Source organism: Tinamus guttatus, unplaced genomic scaffold, assembly GCF_059628265.1.
Source record: "Tinamus guttatus ecotype Peru unplaced genomic scaffold, ASM5962826v1 Tinamus_guttatus_pri_ptg000208l, whole genome shotgun sequence".
NCBI lineage: Eukaryota > Metazoa > Chordata > Aves > Tinamiformes > Tinamidae > Tinamus > Tinamus guttatus.
The window spans coordinates 4,459,453-4,487,210 of NW_028288742.1; the positions used below are offsets into that span (position 1 = coordinate 4,459,453).

Below are 27,758 nucleotides of genomic sequence, written 5' to 3' on the forward strand. Positions count from 1 at the left end.
AGAAGTGTTAATTCGGACTTGGATTTGAATTATGGTCATAATCTGATTGGTAAGAGAGGCTGAAACTGAAAAATAATAATTGATAGATTGTAGTTTAGTGATATACTAAATATACTCCAGTCTGACTTAAATCACATGTAACATGTCTCTTCAACAAGGCAAAAATCAAACTTTTCAATAGTGTGTAAAAATGCAGCTGTAGTTGGAATGTATAGGATTGGCAGGTACTTAGCAGTGTGAAAACCAAATTCACAGTATTTAAGATACTGGATTTATTTCCAGTCTAAAGGCTTCCCTCCTCAACCCCTAGTTAAGAACTGTCCTGCCTGAAAACCCTAATGGTCTTCAATGAAAGCAAAACTACAGGTACTTCTGCAACGTATGTATATACATCCTATTCTGTGAACCTGTGTATTATGTGGTATCAATTTTTTTATTTTAAAGAAAGGTCAGATTAACATTCTGCACCAGGAAAGACATGCAGCAGTAATAGGGATGTGAGGAAATCCGCTGCCATGGGCTGGTCACATATTCGCAGGCCGTATTAATAGATAGGATTAGCAAATAAGAACAGGCCAGAAGGCAGCAAAGCTCTTGTCCCTTGAGATTTCCTTCCGTAGATTATCAGGCTCACTGAACAGCTTCGTAGAATACAGGGAGCAGATACCAGAGGAAAGGCTGGAAACTATCTTATTTCGCTGGGTATTTGGGACATACCAAGGGAACAGGGCAAGACCTGGGTCATAAGCTTTGCTGAAAATGTCTCTCCAGTTTTCTCCGCAGGCACCATGGAGGAACAACAACAACAGTTTTCAGAACAAAGAGACTCCTGTAACAGAACAAGGAGAGACTATTATAGGTTTCTACCTACTGTCTCTAGGTATGTACCATATCTCTGCCTGCCTTATGAAATGAAACTCCAGTAGAGTTTGGTACGGAGTTCAAAGTGATTCCGTTGCTTTTCATCCATAAAAAGCAAGATTTTATAAAATGCAGCCTTTTTCTTCAGCTGTTATAGATCAAAGAGGTACAGCTTTCTTTTGTTAAAAGTATTAATAATGCAAAAATATTGAGAAGAAATGAATAAGATAAGCCCGTAGATGTTTACGTAATGTTCACAGAATTTAAAATGTGCGAAGAGAAAAAAAATATTTTATCAGAAAACATGATACTGTTATGCCTTCTCCTAATGTCTCATTAGCACTGAATTAATGTTCTGTGATTTCTAGAATTTTGACTGTTGCCAGTCGGTTGGCATCTTACAATTATCTCCTGCCGAGACAAGACATACAGTTCTGTAGTTTTTTATATGTTGAAACTATCTGCACTGCTCTTGCTTTAAATATGTTCTATCAACATAGAAAAAAAAACTTCTTCAGAAAGGTTCTATTAAAAATTTTAGTAGTAGGACAACTTAGTAGGACGGTTAGTAGTAGGAGAGTAGTCATCATATCCTGTGTTTATTTCAGCTCCATTGCGAAACATCAATTAATTACAAATAATGTAATAAGGGCTTGGAAATGGAACCTAATGTGAATTCTCATCCTAGAACAATTCTGGGTTTTTAAATATTGTTTATTTAGGGCATACTCATTGCAACATGTAAGCAAACTGTATGAAATTTCAAACAATGTAGGTTTACTCGGTAATTAAAATTTCTAACCATACAACCTCACAGGAAATTAGCCGGAAAGATTACTTTTATTAAATCTGTTGTCCTAAACATTATATATTTAAAAGCTTATATTTTTAAAGAATTGAGATAAGTAGGTTTTCTTTTCTAACTATATCACATCTTGCAAATAGCCTGTTAGCCCTCAACAAATGCTGTACAAACATCTGTGAAAGCTACAATGTAAAATGGTCATATTTTCTTATATTCATATAAGATTTTCTTCTTTACTTGTAAGATTTAGAAAAAAGTAGTTGAGTTTGGGATAAAAAATAGAGATTCTAGAAGAAAAAGGTATGCATCTATATTAGGAAACTGAGTTTAAAAAGTGTAAATAAGATAAAGTGATGTTCTGATTTATCCTAGATCTGCTCATGTGTGTGCACATTGATATCTGGGAATTGGCCACATCAGCTAATGAATTAATCATTTGCCTTCAGAATGAGAAAGAACCTCTTAGGTCTACAGGCCAGTCCCTTGCTGTAATGATGTAATTCCCTTCATAAAACTATCATGCTTCCCCCTATAACTTGCTAGGGGATTTTGTTCTTGTTGCTACCACACTTGCAATCAACAGGCTGTTCTTGACTTCATCTCTCGGTGGCTTGAAGCCTTTTCTTAAATTTTAAGCTGAAGTGGTACATGCCCATTTTATATGTTTTTTTTTGTCACATCTTTTAATTGAAATGATTTTGCTGCCTGCAATTAATCTCCCACAGCCACCTTGTATTTGTAGAGGAAATTACTGCATGGGCAACCTTCATATTCCTCTATTAAGCAAATTATTACTCTTTAAAAAATCTTCTCTCATAATAGTCTTTCCACTACTGTTCTAGACTATTATGCCAGCAACCTATTGCACTATCTGTTCCAAAATAAATTTGTATTTTTTAAACAGGTAACTAGGATTACCTACCCACAGTATCCAAGAAACACATATCACAGAAAAAGGTTGAAACGGCCCAGTCAGATCAGTTGGATTTCTATTATAAGCTGCCATAGTATATTCCAAGCGAATATTTAATATTGCTGTTGGGAGACAGTGAAAACAATCAGTAGTAGATAAATTCTGAAGGAGAAAAAAATATGTCATATTTGCTGAATATATATATATATATATGATTTTTAGGGTTTGTCAGCTTAAGAAAATAAAAAGTTTTGACATGATTTTTTTTTTCATTTATTCCAGTTTACGATGTTGCAATTCAGCATTCTAATTCTCTCAAGGATCTCTAAACAAATAATTGGAGACACATTCTCTTTTTTTTTATAGGAACAAAAAATGTACTTTCACTACTTTTCCCTACTATGTAAAAATCAATATTTTTACTTTTTTTTTTTATTTATGCTTTATATATCAATGGACTTATCTTAGAAATCTGACCTCCACCTGAGTTTACCTGTCTGGGGCCTAAGTTTGTCCATTACTAAGTTCTTCTGCCATGTATTTTATAAAACTTCAGTCCTATATGTTAACTTAATACAGCCACTATGTGGCTGTATGTGGTTAATACAACCACTTAATACAAATGCTGTGTGTTCAGTTCAGTTCAGCCACTGTGTGGCTCTTGATTGCTGATTGCTGTAGATTATGCTAGATCCTTTTCTAAAGCTTACAAAGGCTTATAAACACTTATAAATGAATTTTATATAATTGCTAGTCTTATTTAACTCCAGATTAAACATTCAAGTTGCATTCCTGACAGATTACATATAACCAGTATAAATGCGACTCCAGCTGAAGTGTAGTAGAGTTCTGGTTAAAAGATAATGGAAGTAGGTATACCTTTTTGCAATGGGAAATTCAAGAAAAAAAATAACACTAATAATGTATAAATCAGGAGAATTTCCTTTTTTTTTCCTTCAAGCTCTACCGCCTCAATTCTGCAAGCACTAATAATAAAACTTTATAGCTATTCCTTTTATGAGCACCGATAACTGGCACTCAGTGACATGGCAGAGCAAAGTACTCCATTGCACAGAGTCTTGCTCGTCAAGCAGAGAACTAAGGTCAGTCAGTGCGTTACCTTCTGGTGTCTGCATTTTTTTAAAGAGTTTTGAAAAATAGTTTGCAGTAGCAGGACTCTAGGGACATTCACTTAAGCAGAGTCCCAAAGACGTTTGTATTTAGTTCTCCTGTTTTTTTGATGTCTATGGAAAACAGCTTCAGTGCTTCAGCTGTTACAGTTCAGTAACTACTGAAAATCCTTTCCTCTCTTGAATCTAAACATGTTCAGTGCAGCTTCTTGCAAATACGGATGTACATTTTCTAATGCACAAATGTTCAAAGGGATGTTAGCATTACCTAGAAGATGGGATTCTTTTGGATCTCTTCACCTACATACGATAAGGTCCAACAAAACTAAGTTTCTTTGGCCAGTGTTCCTGCAGTCACACATCTCAGGGGAGGTTTTTTCAAGAGTTGGGGCATCTTTACACATTCTTTCCTGGAAGTTCTCATATTATCACAGATATCATGGATGCTACAAGTGGAGGTGCACTGATGGATACATTAGCCAACCTGCATGAAACCCAGACAGAGATGTGGGGCGGCTTCTCAGTATACCCTATGGAAAAATCTGAGTCCACAGCCCACCCTGGCATAGGTATCGCACACTAGCTTTGCAAGCAAGCCAGCATCGAAGCACAAGGATCATTCTGCTGATCAAAATGACTTTTGCAATGCCTGCCGTGCCTGGGGCTTGACACCTAAGTCACCATGTCACCATTCTCCTCACCAACACTTTGGCTGGACAACATACAGAGGGTGGTGACTGCAGTGACTGTTGCAGAACAGGGTACCCTCACAGTGCAATCAATCACAGGTGTCAGCTGAAGGCAAGTAGCATGGGGGCTTTTGCTTTCGTTGGGTCAACCAGGTCAGCACCCCTCTTCAGAGCAAACTGTTTTCCCGGGTCTCTCTCTTGGAGAGGCAGATGGGAGTTAGTCCTATTGCTAGCATTACATCTGACTCCTTTTGTCCTTTGCCTTAAGTAAGTGGTATAATTTACAGAAAAAAAAAGAAGAAAAAGAAAGAAAAAAAGGAATCTGCATGTATGACCTTCAGAGAAAAAAAAATATATACTATTGTGAAAAATCCTTTTAAAGGATTACCAGGTAGAAATTAAAAATGCAAGAATTTAAAAGTCCACAGGTACTAGCTAAGTCAAACCTACACTTGTAAAAATACTCAGGTTTAGTCAATTTGTCTCTCTGCAAATATTCTCTTTTTTCATTTCATTATCAAGCAAACCATTTACTATTTTTATATTCATTTAAATGGGTATGAGAGGATATTGGTTAGAGAAAAATAGTGTGGATTCTCCTGAGTGTTTATATCAGATAGGCATCCTGAAATCATCACCCATCCAATCATAAAATTGGAACAGGCCAGGTGACCCACAGATGCCTTTAAAGGGCACATGTTTCAGAATGGTGACAATAAACTGCTATTTGACAAGTAACACAAAAAGTGTTATTTTTGGACTGCCCGTAACAGAAGAATCTGGGCAGGTGGGAAAGGAAACAAACTGTTCACAGAACAGCTGGGGTAGGATCCTGGGTAGGATACTGTATATGCATAATTAGTGCTCAAGATTAAAAGCAGGGTGGGGGCACTTCACAGTTGTACTTGGTAATGGCAGCTTTGTAAATTCTCCATATTTTCTTGCTATTTTAAGTGAAGTTTTCTAATCTGAAAATCTCTTACAACAAAATTCTCCAGAAAGGCATTTATGCCTGCCTATAGGTAATTGAATCAATATTTTACTTCATTCATGACTGCTCTGCAAACCACTTTCTGCCCTAGAATCAGCCCATTTGACACTTGAAAAATTAGTGTCAATTTTGTCATGTGACACTGAGATTTCACCTTTCACAGGTAATTTTTTTCTTCCATTTAGTTCAAAATTGATACATTGTAACTTTTTTTGGGGGGGGGGTAAGAATTCATTCTTACAAGATTTTACAAGCATGGCCCCTGCAACAATTTCTGTCTAGTAAGGACAGGCATAAGTACAAAGCATAATAAACTGTCTTAGCTGCGCTTGAATACTATAATCTATCAAAAATGTGCTTGATCAGCTCAGAGCCATCAGTTCCCTCATACCAAACTGAACCCTGTGAAATCACAGATCTAACACAAACAGAGGGGCTGCGCAGTCTCTCAGGTGCACGAGAGAAAATGAGCATGTCTGCATGCTCAGGCTTGAGTGATTTGGGAGAAGTATTTGTGACCTTGTCACATTCCCTCTTAGCTCTTCTCAGAGCTAAAGAGCATCACTATTTTCAGTCTCTTTCGGCAGAGAAATTTTCAATGTCTCTATCATCTCGTTGCCTGTTTTCGGGTCTTTCTTTGTATAGACTGACCATGGGCTAATGCTGGACTTGGCTGATAGGGTGTTAGTTCTTAAGTACAACCAGTTTGCTCGGCAACCTTCCTCTTTCTCCCCTGCAAATCATGGGTAATAACACCTATCTCCTACGTGGATTGTTTTTCAAATCTATGGATTAGAAACCACCATTAGGGGGTGTTATTCAGGGAGAAGGATTGTTACTGAACTATATAGAGGCAACACAAAGCTTTTATCCATCCTATTCCTCCTACCTCATGATGTTTGCAAATATAGTACTAGTTTTTCTTTTTTTCCGGGCAAAATAAAGTCTTCACAGAACTGTCCACAGATTTAAGGAGGTTCCCAAGGAGCGAAGGGGACTCCTTAATTGTTCAATATTTAGTATTTATCAACACTCATTTAACCTATTCCACCATTTAACCTATTCCACCATTTAACCTATTGGTCCTGCAAGTCTTACAGCAGTGCCTCTCAGTCCTGCTCTGCACTACAAACTCCAGTAATCAGGTTCTCTGCAGATTTTGCTGCTTTGGAAGCACCTGCAATTTCTCATTGATGAGCAGCCCATATTAGAGAGCAATACACTTGATGGGGGAGCTGTTGCAACTTCTCTCCAAAGCCTCTGTCATGTTAAACATTCAATTTCTATCCTATCCATTATTTTTAATCTCTCCCCTGAGCACTTTTTGATCTCAGCTGGAACCTGTTCTTTAGGCCAGGACTGCTTTAAGATATGGAGTTTGTTTGTTTTTTTTGTTTCCCTTGGATCGCCTTGTGAGGCACCATTGCTGGCAACCTGCATAAATCAAATCTAGTTCCTTTGGTTGGTTCTTTTCTCTGTTTTATTGAAATGCTGACACCAGTGTGTGGCACCAATGCCTTATAGCACTTCAAGGTTCATAGGTTTCTTTCCAGGTTCCTTGTGATCTATCCAGAGCAACTAAGGAAGTTCCTGCCCTCATTAAGTGTGTCAAAATTATTGTTCTCTTTGCTCTGCCTTTTAAAGATATATTTTAAACCTTTTTTAAAACTTTTTTACTACTATCCTCTCAGAGGCGTTTTGTTTTGTTTAAGTAAATAAGCTGCTATAATCAGCAAGCTTTAATGAGTGCATCTATCTGATGGGGCAGAGATCCAGTGTCCCACAGTTGCTTCTCTGGTTGGTAGTCCTTGTGCTGGCCACTCTGATTGTCACTCTGCTGCTGACTGAGAACTGAGTTTCTTGGGTGTTGTTTTCCTCTATTTAGATCAGAATATTTAAGTAAGTGGTCTTCTTCCAAGACGCAGTACGCATTTGAAGGCTGGAAATGGCAGTGCAGGTCACCAGCCTGCTCTGTGAGAAGGAATTGCTCCTGCCCTCAGGAGTGCTCTGCAGTTCTGTCTCCTTCAGCGCTTCCCTCAGCCCCACTCTCAGCATCTGGATGGATTCTAGGTGATCACAAACACTTTGTCCCTGTCATTTCCCTCTAAAATATGTCTTGTTGTTCTGGAAGAAACTCAACAAAGTTGAGTACCTTCCTTGTATACTTTCATTGAAAATTTCCCAGACTCCGTAGACTATGGGAGCATTTGTTCTGTTTATTGCTCCCTTGAAGGCCAGTGCACATGTAGGAAGTGCAGACATTTTAAGCTAGCAAATACAAAGGTAATTTTAGAGGAGGCATTGCACATTTACATACTAAATTGCTTCTTGTTTTGTTTACTTTTTGATTTCATAGATTTTATCTTTTTTTTTTATCAGGTTGGCTATCTTGGTTTGGAAACAGCATTGTGATTTTTGTCCTGTATAAACAAAGAGCTCTTCTGCAGCCCACAGACTACCTCACATTTAACTTGGCAGTATCAGATGCCAGTATCTCTGTGTTCGGTTATTCGCGAGGGATCATTGAAATCTTCAACGTCTTTAGAGATGACGGATTCATTATCACATCAATATGGACTTGCCAGGTAAGACTGGATTACATGTAGGAACACTTAATTAGACAATATAAGTACATCTATTTCTGTATATGTGCTGTATATAAATAGCCAGGCAGGACTAAAAGAGAAAAGATGAACACTGAGTAACCTTCCAAAGAACAGCACTCAGTTTATTACCTCCTTAAATCCGTGTGTTTGATCAGTTCTCAACCGATTTTCAGTGTTTTTGCTACCACAAAAATCCTCTCTAGCCACATGCTGGCTAATGTTATTAATGGTTACAAAGGGATTCTATAAATCACAGATTCATTATTTATTTTGTAGAATAGGGTTTATAAATGTAAGAGAAGGCTGTATAATTCATATTTCACAATTATTGTATTAGAAATGTCCTTCATAGCACATTTACAATTTGTCTCTAGTCGCCTTTATATTCTTGCGGGTATTCGAGAATATCAACAATGATCTGCTGAATCCACAGATACCATAAGAGAAGATTTATTATTAAGACAATTTAAAATTTCATTTTTCTAGAGGGATTTGATCTTGGTTTTATACTTCTGTGGTAATATTTCTTTTATTTAAACTTGTTTTCTTCTCCAAAGTAGAAATTATATCTTTTTTTTTCCTAATCTTACTGGGATCAGAAGGGCATTTGTAGAGTATTTTATTATTGCACTTGAACTTGTTGTATTTTGCAAGGTATTTTAGACATTTAAAGTAAAAAGGAAAGAAAAAAAAAAGATCATGTTTTGACTGGAACTTGTGTTTTTAAAAGGAGACTCGCATGGAGATCTTCAAAACCCGCTTGGACGCAGTCCTGTGCCACGTGCTCTAGGTGACCCTGCGTGTGCAGGGGGGTTGGACTAGATGATCTCTAGAGGTCCCTTCCAACCTTAAGCATTCTATGATTCTATGTTCCTTCCCTCCTTCCTTACCTTCCTTCCCAGGTATTCATTCACCAGATAGTATTCTGTTCCCTATACTTAGCAAGTCTTTCTTTTTCTCCAGATGAATGAGCTTCGTCTGTTTGCAATAGTTGTTTCTTTTTTTGGCTTCATTTAATTTCTACTGGTCGTGCTGGAAGCAAAGACAAAAGCTCTTTTCCTCAGCCCCTTGCAGTCCAGCGTGACTGCTGGCGCTTCAACCTTTCACTCGAAGCAGTGGAAGGGACTACCTGTTAAAGCACTCCACAAAGCCTTCTCATTTCCTGTGATCACTTTATTATTGGTCAGTTTCATCAAACATAGCACTTTTAGTTTTGGGTATTTGGGAGTTTTTGCAGGCAACTGCTTATACTGTGTCTGTTGTAACTGTTTGTATGGTTAATCTTACTCTTAACGTCTTTTCTGGTTCAGGACCTCAGGTAGGATGAGTGACTTTATTATGTAACCATTCCTGAACTTGGAGAAATCTTTTTGCTGGAGTAATTGGAAAACATGATTATTGCTAACGCCCACCTGTATAAGGAGAATATAAATACTTCCCATAGATATATAGGTACAGACCTGGCTCACTGGTACTTCCAGTAAAACACCTGTGAGCGAGGTTGTACTCGGTGTGAATGCCTGTTTCACAAGGAAATCAGAAACTTGGAGATGACAGGATAGCCTATGACAAGGATCAAGCAGCATCATGATGAAGGAGAAGGCAGAGAGAAATAATCCTCCTGTATGTTTTAATTTATTTTTTTTACCGTGGCGGCTAAGCAATAGTTAATTCTGCAGCATAAAAGAGAGAACTTTTACAGCTTGTGTCTCCTTCCCTTCAATACAAAGGCTTACTCCATGCAGAGTAACATTTCCCAGAGGAGACTAATTAATCTAAAAGCTGTAGTTTGAACTCACAAAATAGTGAGGAGGCACTGTTAGTTCAGGACATTAATGCCACTTGACTTTTCAAAAAAAAAAAAAAATGTAAAAAGTTCTTTGGTAATCCTCAATAGGCTCTAAAATTAAAATTCATCATTTCATATAGGAACTGACAGTGCATTCAGACTAATTAAAATTCATATGCCCTTTGTTTTTCCTGTATTAACAGAGTCCTATGGCAATAAAGGCAAAACTACTAATTTCAATTACAAGTAGTAAAAAAGAAGAAATGCAGCAACTGGATCTGCTTTTTATAGGAGTAAATGAAGGTATAATCTGGCTCTGGATAACTAAGACTGTTCTCAATGGCCAGAAATTTCATCATCTTTGGATTTGTATAAATCAACATTTCTACTTGTGCAGTTACGCTAGGCTTACCTGTGCAAAGAATCTAAGTGCTGAAACTGTTTTAGACCAAAAAAGTACATAAAAAAGTTATTTGTTGTTTTGTTTTGTTTCTTTTTTCTTTTTTTTTTTTTTTGCTAATTGAACAATTCCTCTAACATGTTTTAAAAAGGGAAAAGCAAAGAGAAATCTGGAAAAGTCCATTTTCAGTCTGAATGAATACTTTGAGCTAATTGTGAATTGCTGAGTAAAAGCAGAATACATCCAACAGCAGCTCCCTGTTTCTATCCAGAGTTTGTTATGTGCTGGGAGTCTCATAAATAAGTTTAAACACTGGCATCCATCTTCTTTGTTATTGTTTGTTAAAAGAGAAGGCAGTGATAAAAGAGAATGCTTAAGATGTTTCAAACTGTATATGAGCAGCATGGCAATTTTTAGGTTTTTAGGAAGTATATTGTACAAAAATATTAGAAAGGACAGTAAAATTGTGTATGTTTGGCATAGTAGCTGGATATTATCAATCATACTTCAGATGAGGTAAGATGAGGTCTGTAAGGGGACCTGGTAAGTGGAAAAAATACCACCTTTTTATATTTATAAATCTGTTTTTATATAGAAGCATTTGCTCCTATGTGATTAGTCACCTTCTGCTGGCGGCTATACTTAGCGAAACTACTTTTCCAAGCTAACCTGTCACTTCTCTTTACCTCATGAGTTCACCTGACTTAATCCACCTATTTTCCTTTCCTGTCTTGCGCCTTAGTCTCTGCCCTCAGGTAATATTTATTTTCTTTTAAGTAAGCTTTACCATACCTGGTTTGCCCCAGCTAGAGGGAGCAGGGCTAAGAACTACTATTTCTCCTCATTCTGAAACAATCCGTTTTGTGAAAACTCTTAATTAAAAAATAAGCAAAGTATCTCCAGAATAAAAGGAAAATTTCATAGCACACCTGCTGAACAGGATGCATAGTGCCAGTTTTCCTCTGTGTGGAAGAGGAACTTTTTGTTCTTCCCTTTGTTAAACATTTTTTTCTTGGTGGAGATTTGTAGGAGCTCTCTTTTCAGAAATGAGGCTGAACGGTCAGTCTACTATATCCAGCTCCTCTATATCCAAATCACTGTCTGGCTTTCTGACTCTCTTATATTTTCCATGTCTTGTTTAACCCTTCCCTGCCCTACCAATGTGTGTCAGTCCTGATCTGGAGAGAGGGAGGCCAGCCAGTCTTTAGCACATTTGCTTTTTTTTTTTGCCTCTGCTAAGATTATCAATAAGACAATCAAATAGTGGTGCTGTAAGCTGATCAAGTTGCCAGCTATACCCTGGACAAATATAGGTCTCTGTGAAAAGCTGGATGTCCAGTACCCCTGCTTTGATAATATTGAAATAAACAGAAATAATTGCTATGTCAGTGTAGCATACTAGTTGATTATGAACATTTGTGGCCATACATAATGTAATAATTAGAATTTTGTTTCATTCTACAATAATTATAACTGACATGGTCTAATATGAAAATCCTATTTTAGCAATTATTTTTCCCTTCCATTATTGTCATTGTTTTTATGGTATTTTAGCTTTTCTCCTGATGTTTAACCAGGTATTTTTGTCTTTTCCAACATCTCTGGCATGAGATTTAAAAAAAAAAAATCCCGCAAAACAGGAGATCTGAAAACTCAATCTGTTAATTTCTCCAGGGAATAGAACCTTGGCAGGGCTTTATATGTCTTAACTGGATGTTTAACGGTAATATTACAGAGTCTGATATGAAAACTGAACCTTCATTCTAGTACTCGTTACTGAGTAATATATTTTGAATTTACAAGGAAATACAAAAAAATTACATTGGATCTGACAGAACATTTGCTGGTAGCTGACAAGAGCTGTATGATTATATGGTTTACATAAGTCCTTGTATTCCTAGCTACTTAAACCCTCAAAAAATGCACTAATGCCAAGATTTTCCTATGAAGTGGGATGGTAGCAGGTCCTCAAAGCTCTGCTGAGCCCTGTTAAACAGTGGCCTGATTGTGTGCCATGCCAAATGCTTGCAGTTCCCCTTGTACTCGACAGGCTTCACTGGCAGTCAGTAGCCTACAAAGCACTTCATTTATATTTAGAAGTCTCACTTTGGAATCAGTGGCTACCTACTAAGCCACCTGTTCTGAAAATCTGAAAAGGCAAGGCCCGTTTCTGCTTCCTCCCCGCTCCGCTCATATTAACCCTTTGGTTGCCACAAGTGTCTTTGACATCTAAAAAGCGGAGAATGAGTCACAAAACATTAGACTTTCTAGGATGTGCTTTGTCCAGAAATTAAGTGAGAGCACCTTCTATAGCATAGGGTCTCCACGATCTTTGAATGCTGACTGCACTTTAGAGCAGCACAGCAAAATAATAGGGGAAAGGCATGAGGATACAAAAAATATATAGCTAGCCTTTTGTGGGGAAAAAAAATACATGAAAGCCTGGTCATTCACTGGCAGATGTTTTTAACTATATTTCCGATTTTTGTGCTCTCCTTTTCTGATTTTTCCATCTTTTTCACTAGATACTTGTGTTTGAAAAAAGGGCTAATTAGCTAGGCTATGAAATCTGTTGACTCAGTGTGTGATGTTGTATCCGTATAAAAGCCAAGATAGGGTTTATATATGAGGTGTAATATTACTTCATGCTATGGATGAGCTGACTGAGCAGTGGTAGCTCGACAGCCGATGTGCCTCGGTGGTTAAGGCAACGGCAGATGGAAAGGACCAGAATGGAAAGTCACGGACTTCCTTCCAACTGCTGGTATTTGGGCAAAGAAAATGAGTTAAACAGTTTCACTGCCTCTATCACATTCTTCATCAAACATCTTTCAGTACGCCCTTTCATCCACCTTACTCCATGTATTTAATTTTCCCTTCACCAAATCGCCTCACTTTCCATTCATTCCCTGCATAAGAAGCAGCCTTTGCATATCTCTCCCCAGCCATCTCTCCTTCTCATTCTCCTCGGCAGCTGTCCATATGACCATCCTGGTTACCACCGAGCTCTTGTTCCTAAAACTCAGACAAATCCATAACACATTCCTCTTCACCCCCAGCAATGCCTGTCAAGGTGGGTGAAGATTTGCTCCTTCCCTTTCTCTCTCCCGGATGGCTACAGTGGGAGGCAGTGATGTCTCCCAAGACTGTCCTGGTCAGCATGACAGGGCTCATAACACTATTCCTTCAAGGTTTTCCTCTTCTTCTTCTTCTTCTTCTTCTTTCTTCTTTCTTCTTTCTTCTTTCTTCTTTCTTCTTTCTTCTTCTTTCTTCTTCTTTCTTCTTCTTTCTTCTTCTTCTTCTTTTCTATCTCTCTCTGGAACCATCTACATAAAGATTGCTTGAGTTCACCAGCATTTGTGCACAGTGGAGCAAGAACACAAGTACCATAAGACTCAAGAGTGCTTTCTGTAGTCAACTAACATCGATGGAGGTTTCTGAGCCAAAGACTGAGCCTTAACCCTGTTTGCTGTGTAAAAAGCTCACAGTATCACTGCATATTCCATTACTAAGATTGTAACTCTAGGACTGAAGCTGGGATGGGGGGAAACATATTTTTCTTCAAAATAATAATAGCGCAGGAACCTGTTCAAAATTCGCTTAGATGAAAAATGGCCAGCTATGTACCTATGAGCTGTAGTAATTAAACAAAAGAAATTAAAGAGAGAAACAAACAAAATCAAATGTAAAAGTGGAACTGATAAATAGTTGGTACAGTATTGTGGTATGATCTTCCTGGGATTTAATTATATATAGCTTATCATTCCTGACATTTTGTTAAGATGAAAATAACTCAAAGTCAAATCATGGAACAGGCACTAAGAGCATTAACAGATAAAACAGCTGTTAAAGGTACTAAAGAAAAGCTGTGTAACATTAGCTCTGTATTCAGCTCATTTTAACACCCTGGCGGCTGTGAAAAGGCAGATACAGAGGCCGATCTATAAAGCAAAGTCAAAAAAAAGGTGCCCTCTACCCACACTGTGCTGCACAAATCTTCCTCTGTCAGATGTTTTTCTAGATGATTTTTATATCTGAGATATTATAAATCCCAGAATGTGTCGTTCTTTCTTCCTTTCACAAACGAGAACTGAATACTGGAGAGAAAAATGCAAATTGAGTAAAGAATCTTTCCTATTTATTTAATTGTGGCCCACCTTGATGTTATCTAAAGAGTGTGCGTGTTACAGTTGACGTGGTAAAAGCAAATCACGCTGACATCTTTGATCTAAATTTTAATGAGAAAAATACCTCATCTGCATGGAAGAGGGAAAGGGCTGTTCTTTTGCACAAACGGAATCATTAGCAACATAGAAGATCATTTTACTGTAAGTAATGTGACTGCAGGGAAGTTATGCCAGTTTTCGTTATCTGTGGATTCTCTCTCACTTTTCCGTAAATGACTATTTCTGCAGTCTATTGTGACAAATTAGGGAAGTTATGTATTTGGTGCTTGAAATACTGTGAATACTCAAACTATCTGTTTGGATGTTTGATGAAACCCCTTCCGTGCCACCTAACTACTGTGTAAATGCCCTGAAAAGGGCAGATACTGTCTGGTAGTAACTGCACAGAATTGGGAATTCCTGGAGCCTGCACTAGTTTTTCTTCTCTGAGGAATTTGGGACATTCTTTCCTTGTTTCCACTTCCTTACATGGAAAATAATAGTCTCCCTCATTCTTTTGATATTTATGAGTGTTCAAAGAGATTAAATATCTTCTCAAAAGCTATTGTTCATCACCTATCTTCTTCATTCTCAATCTTCTCACCACAGATCTTCTCACCACATGACTGACAATCATGTGCTTCCAGATCCTGCCTGTACGCCATGTTCTCACATACTTTTACCAAAACTGCATATGAAACACGGAAATCACTATGATAATGTCTATAAGTATACTAAATAATTTTGCCTTGTATATATTTTCTTATATTTTATGAACATATATTCTAATAATTCAGTATACTTCTAATATTTTGGAAGTGATTCCTGCTGAGGTTCTGAGCCAGATCTGGTGCTACCTGAACTGGTAAGATTCCCATTGCTTGCAATAGGCTTTTTATAACATAGCATCTAATATTTGGCAATTAATCGCCACACAACTGTCCCTTGAGAAAGGATGGAGTTGCACTAAGTGGCTTTCATGATAGCTCTTTAAGGCCAAGATTAATATATTTTGTACTTTCATTTGGGTTTTCCCTGGGCTACTAAGACATCTTGGCAATCAGTGTGACTCTCCTGTTAGGAGTTATCTGATTCAATCATACACCACGTGTTATGAAGAGCCTTACAATGCTCGCATATTTTACAATTACAAGCAGTTCCTGGGATCTTACACTTGTCCTCTTCTCCACTTACTTGAGTGGGGGATCTAAAGAGCTAAGATCATCAGCATATCAGGACAGCTGCACATAGCACTTTGCAGGGACGTAGCATGTTCTAGTCTTGGCCATTGAGACCTGAACTGGCACCTGAGCTAACCTGTCCTGTCTTGCGTCTGAGTGCTTTGAGAGCAGAAGAATAACTTCAGTGGTAGGCACTGAGCCAGCATCAGAAATGACCTTGTATTAACCTGGTTGTGACTACGTAAGCAGATTCACTCTTGCTGAGAAGAGCACACACAGTTGTACTTTGGAGACTTTGGAAGGTCAGTTGTAATCCCCGGGCTGTTTTGCAGTGGCCATGAACAATCTGTGTGACCCCTCTTCCCTGGGAGTTGATAAGACTACAGAACCATTTATCGTGATATTCTGCAAAATAAAAGCTAGTACAGCTTTATTTTGAAAATAAAACTGGGACTTATTCTGATATTAAAGGATCCCAGTTATTGGGGTTAGATCACTGGGTCCACGAAGCCAGCTTTGCTTTCCAAGGAAACATAAAAATGACTCTATTAAAGGTATGATATGACTCAGTTGTAGGAATGATGATGGTGAATCGAGCAGCTGTTTCCTCTTTTTGTCTATATAGCTATTTATTTTTAATAGTAATACTAACAATAAACAAGCAGGCACAATCATAACATAGTGTGAGCTGTATCGATGGTGGCTTCCTCTCCTCTCACCTCCTTCATTTTTTATGGTTTGCCAGGGGGAGGTAAGAAACCAGTTGTTGTCCCATGGTGTAAGCCTGAAGCTCATGAGCAGATGGAGAGATGATTCTTGCAATGAGGATGTCACATGATTAGATTTTTATGAGGAAATTCTGAAGGAAATTTCTTTCTGATTGTTAAAGGATGGGCACTTATGCTTAGTGTGGTGGTTATGCCCTGGCAATGACTTAAGAGTACTCTTTTTTTATGGGGTATATACGACTATAAGTATAAATCATGACAAGAGAAAGCTACAACACTCTCATATTAGAGTTAAAAGCCAGCCCAAATGCACTTTGAATCTCATTTGATTAAGCCAGTATATTATCCTAAGATAACTTCATGCAAGCAAGTAGCTTCATTCATGATTCACTAACATTACTAAAGGCAAAACCTGATCATAGAATCATAGAATCATAGAATGCTTAGGGTTGGAAGGGACCTCTAGAGATCATCTAGTCCAACCCCCCTGCATACGCAGGGACACCTAGAGCACGTGGCACAGGACTGCATCCAAGCGGGTTTTGAAGATCTCCAGAGAAGGAGACTCCACAACCTCTCTGGGCAGCCTGTTCCAGTGCTCTGTCACCCTCACTGTTAAGAAATTTTTCCTTAAGTTCCTATGGAATTTTTGATGTTTCAGTTTCCGGCCATTTCCTCTAGTCCTATCAGTGGCCACCACTGAAAAGAGACCATCACCGTCCTCTGCACTCCCTCCCTTGAGGTATTTATATACACTGATTAGATCCCCTCTCAGCCTTCTCTTCTCCAGGCTGAACAGGCCCAGCTCCCTCAGCCTCTCCTCATAGGGCAGATGTTCCAGGCCCCTGATCATCCTTGTAGCCCTGCGCTGGACTCTCTCCAGCAGCTCCACATCCCTCTTGTACTGTGGAGCCCAGAACTGGACACAGTACTCCAGATGCGGCCTCACCAGGGCTGAGTAGAGGGGAATATACATTAGCTGCTCTTTATGTGTATAGCTAGCACTAACCAACCGTGTAGTGTAGCTATATATTTGAACACTTAACTGTATAGCCTAAATATTGCATTAATATTTTTCCTATATTTAAAGTATATTTCTATATATGCCATCAATAAAAAGGTCTTATTACTTGGTGAATGCAAAATACTGAGCACCTGATGCTCTCACTTAACAGTTTAAACCCTCTAATCATATAGAATTTCTCATTGTTTTTTAGTAAATTAAGTGCTGTTTGTGTCAGGAACCCATAATGGATTGGATTAATATAATGACCTCTAAAGCAGGGCTACTCTTGAAGTGTGCTCAGACAGTCTAAAGGGGCCACTCAGAATGCAGCCACTCAACAAGGCAATCTGCCACGAAAGGAAGGCACTGTGGAAACTGTAGCAGACTACAATTCTTTTTTACTTCCAATATTGCAGTAAATTTTGAGAAACTATTTTTAATGCTTTAGGAACACTCCACATTTTGGGTTTTGAGCAATCTACCATGAAGATTAATTTTAGTCATGTCCCTTGGCAGTGCTTCCATGTAATAGAAGAGTTTAGATACAATAAATTAGCCTAGCTGACAGTTTACTGAGGTATTGCAGAAATGGGAAACAAGGTTGTCATTCGATTTGATTCAAATATTTCCTCACTTCTGCACACTTTTAAAACTTGTTAAAATTTTTAAAATGTTTTGTCTGAAGTTCTTACCTATTTTTTTCCTAGTGGATTCTGTATAGATTGATCAGCTGTTTTCTTGTATTTAGGTTTGAGGGGGTTTATTACCATTCTCTCTTTATATTATCATCATGAAAAAAAAATGATTTGTATTCATAGAATTATTTTGAGCAAGCTTATTTTGGTAAGTTTCAATGCATGTAATCTATTACATGCGTTGAAAATAATCTCTATTAAAGTTTATCTTTTTCTTTATCTATATGTATAATAGAGGAGAAAGTCTTGACATGCAGTTTAGAAGGGAAGTAAATCGTTTCAGGAAATTTAGATTCCCCAGTGTCTGTTTTGTATCGTATTGCCAGAGGAGGGAGTGATGCAGTCTTTCTGGCTGCTGAGATTAGTGTTTCAGCCTAAATTGAAATGTAATAGCTACTTTGGTAATCTGCTTTTGCACCATTAAATCTCAATTAATCCAAGAATAGGAACAATAGGCTGTATTTTACTCCATCTGCTTTAAATGAAGACAACCTTTATGAAGTCAGAAGGGATATATGAGTATAAAAGCAATAAAACGAGGGCACATCCAAGTTCATAATTGAAAGTTTGGTTGTGTAAAGGAGATTCCTGACTTTCACTGTGTTTGAAGCAAACCTTAAAAAACTAATCTGCATGCAGTAACAGCTTTACTTATTGTGGGTTGTAAATAAAATATCAGGAACATTAATGAGGCAAACAAGGCAAAGGAAGTACAAAGAATAAACCATCTTTTTGTTAATTCATGTCTTAACTTCAAAGAGCAATAAAGATAACGAGCAAATTCTGTGAACATCGGTACAGTCAAAGGAGCAATGTTGATACAGCACTGAGAAATCCACTGATTTCCCTCTCTATTTTACTTTTTACTATTTCTCAATGAGCTAAAGAGAAAGGCTGTTGGATCAAAATTACCATAAGATGAACTTTTGTTTGTACCAGGATTCAATATTACCTATAGGCACTGCTGTCATTTGATCATATTCGATAACAGGAAGGACAACGTTAACACTGCATTACACAGAAACAGAGGGTCAGGGAAACAGGGAAGTGTTGCAGCTGGAGTAGGATCCTTGGAAATGTTATGACCATGGAGGGAAGGAACTGGAAGGTGGTAGAATAAAAGAAAAGGGAAAACAGAATTTGGGAAGATGAAAAGCATTAATGTAATGAAACCTCACACAGTATTCTTGCATTTCTTTGGCTGATATTCCAGGTATTTTTAAACTTGTATAAAAATGAGAATATCTTAATTTATTGTTGCTGATATACGTTAGTATCTCTATCTACAGCCAGTTATGCTGTTGCTAACTGCTTTGAATACTAATACTTTGAATACTTGATTGCTAACTATAATCAGTGTTATCTTTTTAAGATCTGTGAGAATAGCAGAGCTCTTTCTTCCATAGCCATTTGTATATGCTCGGAGTGGCAACACAGTCTGTGGTTAGTACAGCTGCCACTCGGGAGGCTCTTGCCACTTTACCCACATATTAATTGTGTGGTCCCCCACATGAGCAGCAGCAATAGTATCCTGACTATTTCTGGCTGAAATGCTCTGTTATGAAATAGTATGAAATGGCACATGGCACTGGCAACTGCTCAGTCCTGTGAAATATGTTGATTTAGGTAAAACTGCATTTTTTAGCAGACCACCAATCTACAAACAGGTCTCAAGTGTATTTCGAGACCTACACTCCTCCCTTTGTATGGGTGCTCAGGAGCCATTTGAACTGACAGTTTAATATAAATGTCCCTTTGTTCTCACAGTAGGAAAGAGGTATTGGAAAAATACTATGTACAGCTGCAGGTGACAAAACATATGCAAACATATTTCAGGACTCAGCCAATAAACAAACAAGTACCTGCATGGAGCAGCTAATTGATGCACACTAAGCAGCTTGTCCTAGTACTTTAGTTTTAAAGCTCATAGCTCTTCAGGCTTAATTTCGGCATGTTTATTTACATCATTGCTGAACACTACTTCCTTTCTAAGCTAGTAACCAATGCAACTGCTTAATCTTATGCCGTGTGGTTACTTAAGTCTTTGACCATGCTGTTTTCTGGATTCATGAAGTGCAGGTAGAGCACATAGAGAGGTGGCAGCTGCTTGCATCCATAAGCTAATGAACTGCAGAGCACATTTGTGTTTCTGAGTATTTCACTAATCCCCAAAGCTGACAATTGGACAAATTCAGCCAAGTGCAGCTTGTCGTAAGCAGCTGAGACATCCAAGGATGAAAGTTTCTGATGAAATCACAGTAGCAGCTTTCCACCAAGTATGAGCTGATTTTAAATGGAGCATAGATTTAGATTTAGACTGGATTTAGGCCATTATAGTAGTATATCACGCATATGTTTAAAATGTCATGAGTCTGTAAAAGTCAGCATTAAAAAGTATATAGAGGCAACGTAAGGGCATTGGAGGGAACAAAAACCACCAGCAGAAGAAATGATTAAGTCGTCCTTTCCTAACCCTTCACCTAATTTAATTTATATAATCCGCCATGGACTCAGCTGCTTTAAATCTGGATTAAAGTCACAGATTCGACTCTGGAATAAATTGAATTCCCTGGGAGTTGTGCCCATTCATACAGAGACTGAGTTTGTCCTGTGAATGATGACACACTTCCCACCCGTAATTTCACTACTTAAATCCCAAGTTGAAGTCCAGTGACGTTTACTCAACATTCCCACCTCGCTCAGCATAAACTGGCACCTCCAGAGATCCTCAGCTCTTGCCAGTTTGGTATATGATTGCAGGCTCTCAAAAATTAGACTGTCTTCAAAGTGCTGCCTGGATCATTTCCCAGCCATATAGTGTTCCCTAGCAGATGGCTACTTCCATCTTCGCTATCTTCAGCAGTAAATTCATACCCAGAAATGAAGCTAGCAGATTTGTAGTTGTTCTGTGCACAGACTGCTGAGATGCTGACGTCAAGAGGAGTCCACGCAGCCTGTGTGAGGCAGGAAAGAGCACGACGGCTGAGCACACAGCATGCAGTCAATAACAGCAGCATCCCTGCAGAGCCAACCTATTTGGCTGTTTTAGCTCTGAATGTTTTAATTTAATTGTGAGTTTTGTTTCTCTCCCTCCCCACCCCCAATTGGCCAAGCCCATTTATTTCTGCATTCTGCCTACATTGGTTTACAATGTATGGGCTCAGTCTGTGTATCTGCTCTACACAAAATAACTGGCTGCATCCTGTCCCTTTTTGCCTATTCAAGGTTTTACTTGTTTTTATTTCATTCTTTTTCTCCTTCATTTGGCAAATCATTTTTGGAAAGCATACAGCTGAGGGTGTGTTTGCTTATTCTGTGTACATTACAGAGCACTTCTCTAATTTTTGAACATTTCCTTGCTCATTGATCCCATAAAAGATAACTGTTCCTGACATTTTATATTCTCCTGATTGGTTTCTGGAACAATTTTCAAGAGCATTAATATGAAAGTGACAGGAGCAAACCCTGCAGTTCTATTCTCCTTTGGTTCTCCTTCTGCAGTAAGAGAACCTCCTGCCCTACTATTTTTTTTCTTCTTCTTTTAGATTGATGGGTTCCTGACACTCCTCTTTGGCCTGGCTAGCATTAATACCCTTACAGTAATCAGCGTGACTCGCTACATAAAAGGCTGCCATCCTGAGAGAGGTAAGGAATAAAGGCAGGTCCAATTCTGCCTTCCTTTACTGTGATGTAAATCTGTAGCCTGTTCAGTTAGCATATTGATCAAAAATAAATGACATGCAGGAAACCTATCCCGTTCATGACATGTTTGAGTAACCTCTTGAGAGTTGACCCAAATAAGAGCCAAATTATAATAGTACACTTTGGTCACCCTGCATAAAATTGACCCTTGTGCCAAAGATATTACCAGCCCTGATGGTTGTCTGTTTTCCTCAAAATACCACTTAAATGGTTTTTAAGTGAGGCAAATATCCTTACTGGGACCGCACTGTAAAGCAGCAAGTCTAATCTATAAAGTAACCTTGAGAAGAGTTTGCAGTCATGGAAGATAACCCAGGTTTGTCTCCACGCAGACATCCTCTCTCTCAGTGCTGTTTCCTGACGCCTCAGCAAGCCTCCGCAGGCAGACCCAGGCACACATCCCCACAGCTTCCTAACCCGAGCACAGCCTTGCTCTGTCCACATGTCCCCTGGGTCCTGCTGCCCCTAGGTCTGTGAGGTGTTCTCCTCACAGCCTCTCCTCCACATCTTTTCCTTCTCTAACGCTCTGTACATCTGCAACCTGAATATCTTGAAGAGTCACTGTTTCTCAGTATCTCCAGTGCTAAAAGCCTCGCTAAATATTCTCTTTCTGTTTTTCTTTTTGTTTTGTTTTGTTTTGTTTTTTGAATTGGGGATTTCTTTTTTTAACTCTACCTCTCTAAAGGCATATCAGTGTCTCGCTCTTCAAATCCAATCTGAAAACCTTTGCGAGTTTCCTGTTCCTTATTCTGCTATGTAGCCCTCATAAGCAAGCCAATGTAAACATACCTCCATCTACCTTTTCTCCCCTTTGTGCATCTTTACATTAGCATTTACTCATCCCAGACATTCCCTTTCAGAAGATGGGTAGAAACCTTTCCTTCCTGTTCATCTTGAACCTCACGCTATGCTGAAAACTTTTATCTTCATCAGGAAACTTATTTTATCTCTCTCCTTTCCACTCGCGTCTTCCATGAATCCTCCCTAGTATTCCAGGCAACAGTAATTCCTACACCTATCCATAGATCAAATATTAACAATTTTTCTGTCTTTGTTGTGATAGGCTTGCACCACCTTTCAATCAGAAAATTCTTAACATCTGAATATAAAATGTACATTAATACATTGGATACATCACATGTATTTCTCTTTCTAATTAGCCTGCAAGAATGTCTTTTTTTTCACAAGAAGTTCATCTGCAGTTTGTTGCAATGATTTTTTTGCTGAAGTTCATTTTCAACACAACCTGCTGGGGGTGTTAGAATTTGGCTAAAATGTATTCTATGCCTTAAATTCATTGCAGCATGTGAAACATGGATTTCTCTTTTGCAAGCTGTTCATCATATGTTCATCAGAGGGTGTGCATAATTTAATTTACCCCTTAAGCAAATCTAAGCAAGTGCTCAATATAACTTCACAGAAAGTACTGAGGGATAGAGTTTGGTGGCCATAAGAAGTGTTTCTGTTTAGATGAAAAGTAATCCCAAAAGTGCAAAATCTAACTTTTTTTTCTGCTTTCTACAACATTACAAAACATAAATCCAACACAGAATTTGCTAATTCTGCAGTGTTGAATAAATATATTTTGTCTTATTCTAATTATCTATTCAAGTCACTGTTGATCTTACCAACACTTACAAGCCTGACATGCTTTCAAATTTAAGATTTGCATATCTTTCATCTTAGCATTTTTTTCAAATAACTTTACTTTCTTTATTACCAGTTGCTATAAGAATGAGTTTATATTTTATCTGCAGAGGTAAGGCTAATTTACTAATTATTCTTTTCTCAATAAACCATATGATTCCAGGTCATTGTATCAGCAACAGCAGCATGACAGTAGCTCTGGTTCTTATTTGGATAGCAGCTTTCTTCTGGTCAGTAGCTCCATTACTCGGCTGGGGCAGTTATACAGGTAACATACCTTTTATTTCACTTATTTGGTAATTGTCTATTTAACTGAAAAAAATATTTACCTTTCTTCCCTGCTGAAAGCTAGACTGATTATGAGAGGAACCTAGAAAATCATTCATCATCCATGACTTGTGTCCAGTCATGACTTGTGTCTTCCATATTATCAACTAAAAGGAATTTATTTTAAGATATCCTAGCAGAGACTTGGACTAAAGCATATTACCTGTGGTAAAAGAGGCCAGAAATATTTGGCATGTTTAAGCAGTGAGGTAAAGGAAACTATCAAAAGCCATCCTTCAAAAACTGTCAAAATTAGGAAGTGAGAAAAGAACACAAGTTCCGGCAAGTTAAGCTAAAGTTGAACTCTAATAAGACATGACAAAAAAGATTTTGTGGAACAGTTTTTTGAAAGTATGAACAGTAAAAAAGCAAAAGAAGAAAAAGATCCCAGAAAGTCTGTCAATGCAATAGACAACTAGGTTGTAAATTAAGGCCATTGCCAAAAGAAAAAAAAAAAAGTAGGAGGAAAAGGGGAAAAAAAAAAGGTGAGGAAAAAAATGTGACCACTGAGACAGTTCAATAGCTTGATCAGAGGAGCCATTGTAGGAGGCTAAGGCTCAGTGGAGGATGTGGCTTAGGGATATACTTAGGAGAAGGAGAAAGCCTGTAACTCCAGTTCCGTGGTGATGAAAAGGGTTGGTGCCATGACAGTGGACATGAGGAAAGATTCCTCCCTGGAGAGCTTGTTCATGGGGCCATTGCTAGGCATTTAGGATGTTTTGATAGGCAAAGCGTAATTCATTTAAATAAGGGTCTTTGAGAAGTCATGAAACCTAGCAAGGTCTATTAGATAATACGATGTAAATATATCCTCTGGCTTTTTAAATACATAAGCTTAACTCTTGAAAGGTGCATGTAAGAAAAACATCCATTTGTATAATTGTTCTCTCATGCCTTTTCCAAAACCAATCCTTTATCAGGTTATCAGACTAATGGATTGTTAATGTCAGCCAGGATGACTTTTCTAATTTTATGTTGTTGGAATTTTTTGTCCTCTAGATATACTGTAAAACTTGAGGAGGGATTAGACTTCTCATTCTCAATGTATCTTCTGGCAATCTAAGTTTTTATAGCACATGAATTCTCACTAGCCCTTCAGTTCTAAAAACATTTTGACTCTTCACCGTCCATTCATTTCTACAAAGAATTTTGACATCCACTGTTGTCCCTAGGCACAGGCCTGGTGCCTCTGCCCTGTCAGGGTATCCATGTGGCCCATGGCTCTGCTTGCACAGAGTGCTCTGTGCAAGTCCCCAGGAGCCCATCCAGGCTGCAAATGCCACTTGCCAGCGTCCTTGTGGAAGGCAGGGGGGAACCTCCTTCAGAAGTCTGGTTGGAGGAAATATGAGCAAGTTCCTTTTCTTATCACCTGGAAGTTCGTTTTTAGGTTAGATTTTATGGTTATCTTTTTGAATAGTGTTTTGAGATCTATGCATGAACAAGGCAGCAAAGAAGGCAAAACCCTATTTCTATCACTCAAGACACCTACACAGAAGTACCTAAAACTTTTGTAATGTTTTTTGTAACATGTAACACTGAGCAATTTTTGGTGAGACCTATAAAAGAGATTTTCATCTTTTGTTCCTTTAATTAGTTCTATCTAAACCTCAGATCAGCTATGGGGAATTAGATTTTTTTGTTTGTTTGTTTGCTTTTAGGGGTTATCACTAGATGTCAGAGAAAGCTCTGTTATTAAATCACATAGGCTTCACCTGTTCTGTATTTCCAGGACCTGCTATTACTTGCTTAAGTAATTTTGGTTCAAACTTCATGTACTTATCTTGCAGTTTGCTGCCACTGCTCATCAGAAAAAAAAACAGCCTGTTCCACTTAAAACAGCAATTCAAAATATACAAAAATCCATGAAGTTAACAAACTCAAGGTTTTTATAATAGGACATATTAGCAAGCGCATTAAGTCATTTTGAAAGTTTAGATTTTTTTCACAAAACTATTTCAGCAGAGACTGCCCCTTAACTCCAGTGTTTTTTCCCTTACATGCCTGATCAGGCAGGGTCCTTTCATAAATCCTACTAGCTGCAAATCCCACAATCCATCCAACTACTTTTTTAAGCGATTGCAGCCCCTTTCTGATTGTAGATCTTTATCATTGCCTGAACCTTACCATTAGCTTGCTTTCATGTCCCTTTTACCACAATAAATTTTCCATTGCCTTTTGGCTTCTACTTTAAAAGAAACCCTAATATTTATATTTCCTACTTTGCAACATAAGAAAAAACTTTCACATTCTTTGGTATATTGCCTCTTCATAAGTACTTTTCACAGTGCTTGTCTTAGGAAGTTGCTATGTAGAAGATGATGTCAAATAAGGGATGATAGCACTTAAGAATATCAAGCCTACCAAATTAAAACTTATTTTTATAATGAACTAATACAGTTTCCTATTATGAAACAACAGTCTGTTCGTTACTGATTCACGCTAAAGCTCTAAACTGAACAGAATGATACTGCTCGGTGACACTTTTTCTTGCCTGGGCATCTTGAAAATTTGCTTATGTAAATATATCATGACTCGTAAAATCAGCAAGATCACTCTGTTCTTAATTTTCTAAAAGAAGAAAACCGCACTACTTACTTAAACTGATAAAAGGAACACACACAAGCAGATAAATGTTCTAAAAATGATAACCAAATTACTTTTGCTTTCCAGATCGCATGTACGGAACGTGTGAGATAGACTGGGCAAAAGCCAACTTCTCTACAATCTACAAATCCTACATTGTCTCCATTTTTATCTGCTGTTTTTTCCTACCTGTAATTGTCATGATTTTCTCATATGTGTCAATTATCAATACTGTCAAATTAAGCCACGTGCTAACAGGCCTGGGCGACCCAACAGATAGACAGAGGAGGATGGAGCGAGATGTCACAAGGGTGAGTTTGGGTTTCATGTTGATGCACATTATCTTAAAATTGCTCTCAGCTGGGATGGAAGACAACAAAACAAATCCATCATGTTTCATAGCTCCACTGTCTAAAATGATGAAGTTTCAGCTCAGAATAACAAGATATTTAAAAACTCCGTCCCCCTCAGCAGGCTAAACAGATTAAAAATAACCTAAATATTATTGGAGTACATCATAAAAAGAAAATCTTGGTTTGGTATATTCCTTTTTTCAGAGCAATGTTACTTCTGAGCATACATGTAAGTTACAGGGGAGCTTTTAATTACTTATCATTGGCTTAAGTCTGCTCTAAACTTTCTGAAATCACATAAATATACACAGAATTGTAGTGATTTTCCATTAGATAATGCATTGCTCAAGTATAACACTGTGCTAACCTAAAATATATGGCTTCTTGGTCTTGCTAGCTTGATCCAGCCTTGTCTATGACAACCTGAATGCTTCCCTTCCAGCCAAGTGTTCAAGATACTATTCACTGTATATCTTGTCTCTCATGAAATCTTCTCTGCAAGGATTCCACAAGACATTTAAAGCTATTTTTCCTCTGTCTTTTAGGTTTCTATTGTCATTTGCACAGCCTTCATTATTGCATGGTCACCATACGCTGTCATCTCTATATGGTCGGCCTGTGGTCACCCTGTGCCCAGTCTTACCAGTATCCTTGCCAGCTTATTTGCTAAATCTGCCAGCTTCTACAATCCTATTATCTACTTTGGAATGAGCTCCAAGTTTCGGAGGGACATTTTCATCTTGTTCCATTGTGCCAAAGAAGTCAAGGACCCAGTGAAGCTCAAACGTTTCAAAAACCTCAAGCAAAAACAGGAGCCTTCTCAGAAAGAACAGAAGTATGCAGATGTGCATCCTGCATCAAGCCCTGATTCTGGGGTTGGAAGTCCAACCAACACCCCACCTCCAGTGAACAGGGAAGTGTATTTTGGCATCTTTGATACACCATCTAATAACCCTGATATTGAATGCGATAGACTGTAAGTTCTGTGGCCAGTAAACACACACAGCCACTCAGTATTCAGAAAGACCCTTCAAATCACTACTGGACTGATTTCCTAATCTCTGGTTCACCAGTTTCTTGCTGTAGCGCTGTTGACCATGCAACTCGAGTAACTCTGATGATAAAGCGATACTTCCTTTCGACGCAGGGCACAAAACTCTGTGAAGCCCATTACAGTGATGGGCAG

The 27,758-nt window shown here is 38.1% G+C and overlaps 1 protein-coding gene across 1 annotated transcript; it reads left to right on the forward strand.

The window, feature by feature from the left end:
- Positions 1 to 759: 759 nt before the first annotated feature.
- Positions 760 to 27,571, forward strand: LOC104576059 (visual pigment-like receptor peropsin). The gene is made up of 6 exons (XM_010223416.2): positions 760 to 880; positions 7,769 to 7,974; positions 21,506 to 21,605; positions 23,473 to 23,577; positions 26,307 to 26,530; positions 27,118 to 27,571. The coding sequence occupies exons 1-6, from the start codon at positions 760 to 762 to the stop codon at positions 27,550 to 27,552; spliced, it is 1,191 nt and encodes a 396-aa protein (XP_010221718.1). The 3' UTR covers positions 27,553 to 27,571.
- Positions 27,572 to 27,758: the final 187 nt, after the last annotated feature.